The 11,176-nt window shown below is 38.9% G+C and overlaps 1 protein-coding gene across 7 annotated transcripts in view; it reads right to left on the bottom strand.

Annotated features, from left to right (window-relative positions):
* The window catches only part of BBS9 (Bardet-Biedl syndrome 9), a 479,447-nt gene that overhangs the window by 154,177 nt on the left and 314,094 nt on the right, over positions 1–11,176 (bottom strand). For 6 of the 7 annotated variants that reach the window (XR_002101810.1, XM_019538430.1, XM_019538463.1 and 3 more), the window contains one exon: positions 8,934–9,044. The exons of the other annotated variant lie outside the window; for it this stretch is intronic. Coding sequence is in view for 5 of the 6 variants with exons in the window: in XM_019538430.1 (XP_019393975.1) it covers positions 8,934–9,044 (111 nt within the window). In the remaining variant the exon portion in view is untranslated. The remainder of the gene's footprint in view (positions 1–8,933; positions 9,045–11,176) is intronic. 7 annotated transcript variants of the gene reach the window in all.

The raw sequence follows: 11,176 nt of genomic DNA, 5'->3' as shown, positions 1-11,176 counted from the left end.
TTTAATTTGTACAGTTTAGACTGACCTGCAAAGACTGACTGAACTGATTCAGCCTTGGGCTTTTTGTACCTAGCTCTATTGTCCAGTCTCCTGCTATATCTTGCAGGGCCTGAACCAAAGCTGATAAAAATCTATGGAAGTCTTTCTATAGAGTTCAATGGGTTTTGGATCTGGCCTATTCTTGTTTAAAATTCTTTCTTCTCCACAATCCCATTTTCAATCCCACTTTTCCCCCCACTTCCACACCCTCAGTAGTTACAATCCTTTATAGATGATTTCCAGAATTCTTTGAGATCCTGGAATAACAATGTACTTTCATTAACCATTTTTTATCATTAAATGCAGAGGGGAAAAATTGGACCTAGATTTTAGACAGCCAACTAAGATTTTGATTTAGGCCCATCTACTTCAAAGTTTTAAGAGAAAAGAACAGATGTTGTATCCCACCACCTGTAACATCTTACATCACTTTCCCAAGGCAGATAATTTATAAGGTTTCACCTGTATCAAATCATAAGAATAATATGCCCTATTGTTCTTGCTGTTTCAGTAAACATGCTTAAATTTGCAGGCTTAAGTTCTTCTCTACAGGGATATTTTTCTGTTTCAAAAAAGTAACTTTCTGTACATTGTTACAGCTTTGGGGATGAGCAAAATATATAGGGGGAAGGTGGCAAATATAACAAGATCTTTCATTATGGGAGAGCCACGGATAATAAAATGGTCAGAAAATGTTTGAATCTGTAAGAAGTGGGACATTGATTGGACTTGTTTCATTTTCCTTGGTCATATTATACGTCTCAGGATATACTTCCATAAGCTCATCTTGACTTAATGAAGGAATTTTTGCATTCATCTTGTTAAGCTGTGCTGTTTCATGGAAAAAGAGACTTATTGAAAACCCCTATAAAAATTTCCCAACACACTTTGCAAAAAGGTATTTTTGTAGCCCAGTGATTCTTTTTTGTACCTTTTCATGTGGAAACAGTTAACTTAGTATCAAGTGGACTCAGCTTCAATTTGCTAGCTTTTCCCTGACAAAGGAATATCCACACTTAGGGGAAAAATAGTGCCATGTTTCTGAAGTTGGTTTATTTTAATGCTAATACGAGATACTGGTAGGCACAGAGATAAAACATGCTGTTGTGATTCATTCTTCAAAATGCTTTAGAGTGAGCTGATTCAACTAGCGTTAAATTCATCCCTTCCATGGCTCAGATGAAGTTATGCTAGACATTCTATACCTTAATATTTTTTTAAAAATAAGTCAATGGGAGGCTACACAAGCTCGTTAGTTTTGAAAATCAGGACCTTGATTTTTTTTATTATTATTTTAGCATACATTTACTAGCCTAACATTGGACATTAGGTATAAAATTGTGGTCATCTTTTTTTTAGTTAATATTCATTTATCACAACAATTGTTTTGGACAGGTCCAGCTCGTTATGCATACGCACCTTATCCCAAACAACAAATACATTTTTCCAAAGGGTCCTTCAGGTTAATTTGTAATCACATCTTTCTTTCTATTCAGCCTGACATGTAATACAGTACAGCATTGTGACACATTTCTGTCCTTTCAAATATATTGTCTAATCTAAATTAAATTTCTATTCACTCACAGACAGTGAAAACTGTCCTATGTACAGCATTGGTGAGAATCTCAGACTTTGACGGATCTTTCTTCTCTCTACCATTTGAAATGCCATTATCTTAGAATTTAACTAAGTTTATTTATTAGTCCCATAGAGAAGAGAGATCAGATTCTAAAGCAAATAGTGAAATGTTATAGATACCCGATCCAGATTACTTTTGTCAAATTACTGTTGGTTAATCATACCAAAAGAAAGGTTGAATATATGCCTAGATGTGAATGGGGATTGGGAAGCACAGTTGGGATGGACCAAGAATAATGGGCAAGAAAGTGGGAGTGGGTAGAGTAGGGTGGACTGTTAAAGTTTTAGTCCTTTGATGTGGGGAGCCTGCTGTTATTTCTTATCTTATGAGCTGCCTGTCTGTTATTGTAAGTGTCTCTGGGCATTTCTAGAAAGGGCAGGATAAATCTAAATAATAATGATATAAAGCAATAGTGGTTATGGAGAGCTGACAAAGAGAAAATAAATTTGTCCTCAAGCTCCCTGCTATCCTTCAGGATATTGCTTTCTAAACTCAAGCACATGAGATCCTGGACCAATATTTCATCCTGTATTATACAATCTTTTTTTATATCAGTTTGCTATGAAACATTCAGGCGATGGCAGTGCTTAATCCATTCATACATTCAGATTAAATACACTTATTAAAAGGAACTACTGACATGCTTTATTTAGGCATGTCCTTATGTACTTTACTACAGGTCCCTAACTCAGCAATGTTCTATTTACAGAGCATTTATGCACAAAATTTATGTGCAATTTTGGAAGCTAATTTAAAATACTGGCCCAGAATATCTTTTTTTTTAATGGAGTTCACTCCTCACCCTTACCAATATTTTTGTACAGTCCATATATTTAATCAGAAACAATAGACCAGATGCTTCAAATTAAAGAGAGATTTAAAATCTCTTCCAGCATATAACTATAAATTCTGAGACTGTTTTCAGTCTTAGAGACTGATTATAAAACTATGAAAGTATATTTATTTTGCTAAATATAAACATATTGGATAACTTTGAAATTTAATCTTTAAATCATTGAAATATTTGCATAATGGTACAGCACAGAGTGTTTAACTAAAAACAGTGGTAGCACAGTAGCTAGTGCAAGCTCTAACATTTTGGAAAGAGGTATAAACTTAGGGTACCTATACACATACATGGAGGCTGCTCTGACGTATTGTAATTACAGTGCATTGAGCAGACTCAGTTAATCGAGTCTGCTGGAGCATGGTAATTACTGTGCTCCAGCAGACTCCAGTGTCACATATATTGGTGTCCCCACACTGAAAAATGGCAGTGGGGGTGCTTTAACTAAAGCTCATTTGATGCAGTTTATTTAAAGTGCCCCCGCCACCATTTTTCAGTGTGAGAACACTGATGCACATGATGCCCCAGGCACTTTAACTAGAGCTGTTCTAATTAGAGTGCCCCAGCCTCCAGATAGATGGCTTAGGCCAGTGGCTTAGGCCAGAAGCCAGGCTAAAGCATGGCTCCCTGGCTGTGTGTTCACTTCCTCTTCTTGCTGTCCTCAAGGTCTCTGGGATTTGCAGTCCACAATTATAGCCGTAAGACTCTGCAGGGCTGCTCAACTTCGAAGTGCCTCTGGGATTTGTACTCCACAGTTGCAGCCAGCAGTAAGTCTGAGTGGGGGAAGGGGTGTTTAACCCCCCTTCCTGGCCCCAAACCCCAGCTCGGATTTGCTGGGGGGGGGCATCCCCCCCCATAGACTGGGCTGCATCCCCAGCTGGGCTTGCCCCTCCCCACACCCTCTTGTCAGTCAGCCTTTACTGCTACAGCTATGGAGCAGAGGGGTGGGGCCAGCCCTGCTCTCTGGAGCAGACAACATAGCCCAACCCAGGGCTGAAAAGCATGCTGGGATGCTGGAGGACTGTATTTTAACTTCAACCAGGAAGGGGTCTGGGACAGAAGTGTCATAAACCGGTTTGACCCAAATCAGTTAAGTCTGATAGTGCATTCAATCAGGTTCATCTTAAATCAGTTTGAGCCATTTTGAAACTGGTTTATGTCCACTGAACTTCTGTTCTGTTACAGGTTTAAACCTGTTTCTGATCACTTAAACTGCTTTATGTGTAACTTCCGTCCCTAGCCTCTGAGTACAGATGGCAAAATCTGGCCCTAAAAAACTGAGTAATATTTACATGTTGCTGTTTAGGTAAAGATATTTTAGAGGAGAGTATCCCTTTGATGAAATGCTCTGTCTGTAAAACTGGGAACCTTACAAAACTGGGAACATTCTCACAGCCACACGACATGAAACTCAACAAAACTGCTACAGAATGTTGGGAAATTCTGAACTGCTGCTGAAAAAGGTAAAAACTCGCAGTTTCAGGTTTGACTGTTATTCCCCAAAGAGCAGAGAGAAACTTTGGCCTAATTATTCTCCTGTTCACACTGCAGAGGTCAGTATCTATTTATTATGGTTTTACTGTTCAGGTGACCTGTATAAAAGATAGCTGGCCACAAACGTCAAATATATCCTTTCACCAAGTATACATTTAGAAACATTCCCCTATAATTATCCTCTACTATCCATAGTCAGCAGCTTACTTGATAAATATCATAAAGAAATAATATAGTGCAACTGAAAGGCTGCCTAGCTTGAGAATTAAAAATCACATACCTCTGCCCTATTATCTTCCAGATCATGTAAAACCTTTCCTTTAAATAAAATTGATTTGCACCAACATTACCATGAACCTAACAACAGTTCATTAACTCTAAAGAAGAAAATAAAAGGTCATGGAAAGAATGCACCAAGCTTATGGTCTCCCCTGCACTCAGAATTGTGACTACAGCACAGCTAGTCTTAGCTTTCCTTTAGAAAGGTCAGTATAAACAGTAGTGAAGAAGTGAAGGCACAGACTTTAGTAGTCAACCTGAGTATATACCCAGAGTACTTGAAGAACCTGTGCAAAAGTGGGTGCTGGCTTCTCTTCACCATAGGCAGCTGGATCACAAGTGACATGAGCTATATGCTTACCACATTGCAATCACACTTCTGAATGCAGTGCAAACATACCTAAGACACTGAGAAAAAAGCTGCTGTTTTTCTATTAATTGTTGTAGAATATACAGTGGATTAATGTTGAATGGACAAGTGGCCCCTGGCATGTGGCCTCTTCTACAATTGATGTCACTAATCCCCATTTCAGACATGGTGGGTGGGTCTGATTACAATCTTGGCTATAGAATTACAAATCACTTGGAGGGGGTGGGAAAGAAAATAATGAGAGATTAATCACTGGGACAAATTTAAATTTAATAGCTACTCCACAATAAGCTGTCTTTGTGTTACTGGTCTCTAAAGATTATATACAGCTACTACACAGAAATACAGAGAACTTCTTATCAACACTAATGTAGCCTCAAAAAATCTTACTGATGGAACCAGAGAGAATTATTCTTTCCTACCCTTGACACAATGTGTTACTATTAGATATTTTTTCTGTTTTCCACAGCTAGGTAAGTGGCTAATTTAGCCAAAGACATCCTAATTAGGGTTGACAGCGTTGCCTAGTAAGGTTGCCTTTATTCCCTCTATAAGATCCTGTTGTAGGTTCTTATAAACCTTTGCTCACTCCTCTTGGTGCATGTTTCCTATCCCTGAATCTTTTATGGTTTTCTTTCAGCAACATTACTCTCTGCACTCCAATGTTCTTGGCCCATTCTCCTGATAACTACAGACTTACAGCCCCAAGCGCTCCATCTGTAAGCTAGCAAGAATTCTCTGTATAGGACAGCTCATCCCTGTTTTTTTCTTTCAAACAATCAAATCCAGGACTTCCTACTTTCCTAATCTGTGGCCTTTTTATCCTGATCCAAATTAACACCTGGCCCTCTATGCTCTATCTTGTCTGCTGCATGTTCCAAATCTCACCTTTCTATAAAGGGCCCATATTGTGAAACAGGAATGGGCTGGCTTCAAGACTCTTGTTCAGTAAAAAGAATGGATTCATTGCTAAACAAAACTATATCAATTCAGGCTGAAATTTTATGCTGGGCATCTGCCTCTGGCTGAATATGAAAAATAGCTGCCTCTAGCTGAATAACAATTATTATTGTTATTTAAAAAAAAAAAATCAGTCAAAATGGTCCAGCAATTCCCTAAAACAAAGCTAAAGAAAACATATTATTTTGTCCATGTTAATAAGTTCTTGACACCTTTTGTTTGCAATTTACCATCAATCCCAAACACTTAAGAGCAGGGACTGAGAATTAGGCACAAGAAATTACCTTTGTGCCTGGGTGTCAGACTTGTACTTTTCCCATTCCAGTGAAAAACTACTCAATATTGCAAAGTTAAAAACTGTAGAAAAAACCCTCATAGTTCATACGTGCTTAGTATACACTGAAAAAGCTTAAGTATTAAACACTCCTAACATGCTGTCTTTCAAGTATGCTTCATCCCCTCACACCTCTCAGTTTTTTTGTTTTGTTTTGTGTTTTTAACCAGACTGCACGCACACCATCCCAAAGTACAAATGAACATATTCCAGCTCAGAACTACAGCAACTCCTAAATCAGGATGGGTTGGACACCAGAATTCAGAGCATTCAAGTGTTTCAAGTACACTCAATGATCCCTCTGCAAGTTGAGGAGGACTAAACGCAAATGGAACAGAAGACAAACCAGGAGCAGGGGAGGGAGTAAACTACAAGAAGTCATCAGTGGCAAGACTATGACTGGTGGAAGGAAAGAGAACCTATGCCTGGGAGATAAAGACAGAAGACTAGGAATGGCTAGGCAGGTAGTTGGGAGGCTGAAAAGGTCTAGGTAAGATTCACTGAGCAAGGAAAATGGGATTGGGAACTAGATACCTAATTAAAGACTATCATAAAGCATTCCATGTCTGAAGGGTGGGAGCAAGTCTGCACAAGCAAATTTATTGACACTTCTTAACTTCTGAGTGCTTGCCTTGGCAACATTAATAATGTTCTTTAACCTGGGGTTTTGGTTACTGCATTTGAGTGAAAGATTAACATTAATATTCAGTGGCTCTGGGAATAATAGATGCTGCAGGTTAATTTATTATCATATAGAAAACACCTGCGACTCATTTTCTCTAGTTCACTTCCAAACATTGGTTTTGTCTCTTTATGCTTCAGCTTTGTTTCAATTTGGCAGTATTTTCATTTGATTTTTTTTGATTCACTGCCCACCTTATACAGAATATCACAAAGAATACACTATAGCCAGCAGAAGGATGTAAGTTTGAATTTTTATCAGGGGTTAGAACTCACAGTAGGGCATGTAAAGCACTGAGTTACCAGTTGTGGGTATCTATGTGTTCTGCTTGTCTGCTCTAATCTTATCATCAATCAAGTTACCTAAACATACAAGAATGTTATTCATTCAAACACATAGCAAGCACAACCTTTTGCATTCAACAACACATGCGTGATTGCAAAGATGGAACAACAGAGAGGAGTGATAGCTGAGTACACATCCTAGATTTGTTGTTATAGCCATCTAACAGGGAAGTTGGAATTGTATCAGGCTTGAGAGTCTATATTTTGGAGATCTGATGTATTTCTTCAAGATCTCTTGAGATCCAGAAGGAAAGTAATGCATAGCTTACAGAAGTTGTATCATGGGTCTGTCAACCTCCATGGAGCCCCTTTCCCTTTTGCTCTGAAGTCAGTGGTGAAGGCAGGTGTTCTGCCTCTCTGACCCACTAAGACCTTCTACAGACTTTTCTTGGTGCCATTGTGATGCGATATCTGCTATTCATTTTGGAGATCAGAATGCTGTAGAACAGTACCAGCTGAAAGCATTTTGTCAAGATTGCTAATAAAAATCAATTCAGGAGTTCTGTCTGATCGAATAAGCTGTATATATTTTCCCCATGATCCTCTTCCTATTAGTCCTGGGATAGTGAAAGGAACACTGCTACTTACTTCTTGGATCACTCTCTCTGGAGCTGTGTAATTAAATAATGCTCCCAACACATTATGTATAATTAAATTAAGATAGTTGTTTAAGCTGATTTACATGCAGGACCCCTGCTCTGCATCATTCACTTTTAACTCAATTCATACTGCTGCATCTTCCCTCTGGACCTATTTGCCAAAGAAACTAAGTCAAGGTACAAACAGCAGTTATACTATCAGAGAGGAGGTTAACCATGTAAGTCTGAAGTCTGGTCAGGGTGGCACCTTATGGCACCTACACATGTGCCCAATGCCTGCTCCAAAACATGCTAATTAGCACACATAAGAGCAGACTTGATAAACTGAGTCTCCTGGAGCATGCTGATTAATATCCTCCAGCAGCTTTGGCATCACATGTATACAGCATCCCCATGCTTCAAAATCATCCAAGCTTTAAAGAGCCCCCACTGCCATTCTGAAGCACAGGACACTGAATACACAAGACATTGCAGGCACTTTAATTAGAGCAGCTCCTGAGAGCTCCTTTAATTAAAGGTTTCACCTCCCACTCCAGAGCACATGTAAAAGTTGCCCTTAGAGACTAAATGAACCAGGAAAGGGTCACCCTACCCTGCCTTCTACCTATCACAAGTGAATATATATACAAAATACACAGTTGTGTAGTTGGACATGCAAGCAGCTATATGTTTCCAAATAAATAAGTACAAGTATGCATTTTGCACACAATTTACCTGTTTCTGTAACTGCATAAGCTGTCAGTTTTTTAGTACTTTCGAAAATGTGTCATGGCTGTATATACTATATTTTGTATCCGACAGAATACTGTTTTATTAGAACTCAAATCGTATTGTTCTGAAATTTTAGGAAATCTTGAAATTACCATAGGAAATGACCGTATTTTCCACCAATAAATGACCATATTTGGATCAACTTGTACTAGTTGATTAAAAAACTGTTTATTAACAAGAAATATCCAACCTTCATCTCTACCTAATCTTTAGCTGAGGAAGAGATCAGATTAAAGTTTTCAGCTACCTCATATGTACTTGGCATATCAACAGATTTTCAGAGGGTAAGTTGTTCATTTCAGCTAGATAACTCTACACTGACAATTTTCTGGAATTCCTCAAGGAAATACTTTGGGAAAAAATCATGAATAATTAGAGAATCCTATAAAATTATAAAATGCAACTGAACCAGGAAAAATGGAACAGTAATCTTAGAAAAGTACTCAGTCACTACCTAGAAAAAAACCCAGCAAAGTTGGAAATGCCTCTTTCAGTGAACCTCCATGGTACACACACAAAGCCCTGAATACATTTGCTTTGTATCTGAAGTGTGCAAGAATAATTTTAGTTCTTACCAGGTTTGGATTTCTGCTTTGTGAGGTGCTTGTGGTCGGTAAATATTGGTGTGGGGTCCTGTACAGCTGTTCTTTCCTCCAAGTCAGACTCTGGGATAGTAGTACAGCCACCTAGTTGAAAGTAGAATACCTTCATGTTGTACATATGCAACTAGAATGTAAACTCAGTGGTATGCAAATAAGAATAAGATATGATAAATAATGTGGCAAAGGTCTTTAAGAGTATATAAAGTTGTAATGGTCTTTCTTTCGATGAAAATATTGTGAAGATTGTGCACATTGTCAGCATTCTTTTTAGTATACCAGTAAGACCTTAGACATTCTTCTTTACCAATGTTAGTCATGTAAGAAAAGTTAAACCTATAGTGTACATTAAGACTACTTCACAGAAAGGTTGGAAATAATGAATTATGTTAAGCATCAAATGGCTGGAACCTATTACAGTAAAAAAAAGTAATCAGTATGAAAAAAATAATTCTACAATGAGGAAAATCTGTGAAGACTGTGATAGCCTGCCACAAAGGCAAGAGAGTCTTTCATATTATAAAAGCATGTATACAATAATTCTGAATACTTTTTGCCATAGATATAGGAGCTTAGTAGCTCAGTGACATTACTATTGCTCAGTAGGTTTCACACTACCTACACTGATGCTTGAAGTAGCATACAACTTCTCTTATGTGGTCTGTTATATTGACCATGTGGATTTTTCCATCTGTACACCCACAAGCAGATCCAGGATTGTGGCAACGGGGGTGTGGCCACACCCCCTTGAGCTATGTGGCACATATGCAGTGAAGACGGCTCACTGTCCATCTGCCACACAACCAAAAGCAGTGTCACCACATCCCCCTCTCGGAGATCCTTAGATACCAGTAAGCTCTTTAAGCTCAGTGGCACATCAGCACAGGTCCTGCTGGGAGCTCTGCATGCAGTGTGAGCTCTATGAGCTCACTGACAGGGTGATACAGGGTCTGCCTGGAGTCCCAACTTTGCACACAGCTCCAGAGTCCAGACTTTGAACACTAATGTTCACTCTTTCCCATCCTCCTGCCTCCACTCCACCAGAATTCAGCAGCAGCAGGAAAAGGGATGAGCAGTGGTGGTAGAGCTGTGTGCAAACAGGGGATCCAGGCACGCCCTTCACCAACCAGCTCAAAAGCTCAGAGCTCATGGCACATGTGAAGCTCCCATCAGGAGTTGTGCTGACAGGCCAGCATGTGGCCCACAGCCAAAGGGTGACGAGACCATGCTACTGCACTCCCTTTAGATCCATCCCTGTACACCTTACTATATATTTAAATATCATATCAAATGCCTTCAGATGTGGAGAAAGTAAAGGAAGTGAGAAAGAGAAAGTGAAGAATGGGAATATTTAGTACATTTATCAATCAGCACTAAGAAACAAGTTGTTTCTGCATGCCAGCAGCACTGCTCACCTGGAGGCAGCTGCCATAATTCAAAATGGATTAGGATGTGGCAGGTATGTTTTGAACAGCTGCTCCCAGTACCTCCAGGAAAGTATTGCTGTTTGGTAGCAAAAATATGAATCTGCTGGCTCATAAATGTCTGCTCTTTGGGGTGACTTGACTTCCTCCAAGAAGCACAGAACAACAAACAAGTGGAAAAAAAGGATGGGGAGAGATACAGAAATAGGAATGTGGGAGAAATAGATAATTCCATGTTTCACATTCCCTTACAGGATGTGTATGGCTAAACGGAAATAGGCACATTTGCATAATTGCTGATAATTGGATGCATATGCCATACTGAATCAGATGTAAACTTATGTGTGCTTTTATAGCTATGAAGAATAGGTGGAGTAAGTGCATAATCAACCAGACAGCATACAGCATAAGTGTGGAATATGCAGCATTTGTAATTTTTCAAATGGAAAGTGATGCAAGTAACTCCCATTGCACCCAGTTAGATTTGAAAGAAAGGAAGAGTTTAAATTCTCAATTTTAGCACAGCTGGTAAGGGTATGGGTAGTCTTTCTGCAACTTTTTTCAAACCAGAAGAAATTCATATTTTGTTCTCTTTCTTTTAATGCTGGATCTCAAAGTATTCTCATATGTTGCTTAGTAGCTTCGACTGAGTTCCTGATTTAACTCAATGAAGTTCGTGAAAGGTCTACACTTAATTTCAGACATTTGTTCACTCACTCAAGTGCTTTAGAACAGGGGTTGTAAACTTTTAAAAATAAGTGTACCCCTGGCGGCTCCCTTTTTTAATGAGTGTAC

This window comes from Crocodylus porosus, unplaced genomic scaffold (genome assembly GCF_001723895.1).
Source record: "Crocodylus porosus isolate Cpor-Errol unplaced genomic scaffold, CroPor_comp1, whole genome shotgun sequence".
Taxonomy (NCBI): Eukaryota; Metazoa; Chordata; order Crocodylia; family Crocodylidae; genus Crocodylus; species Crocodylus porosus.
The sequence above is the reverse complement of the archived record's forward strand: the minus strand, read 5'-3'. Positions and strand labels throughout refer to the sequence as shown.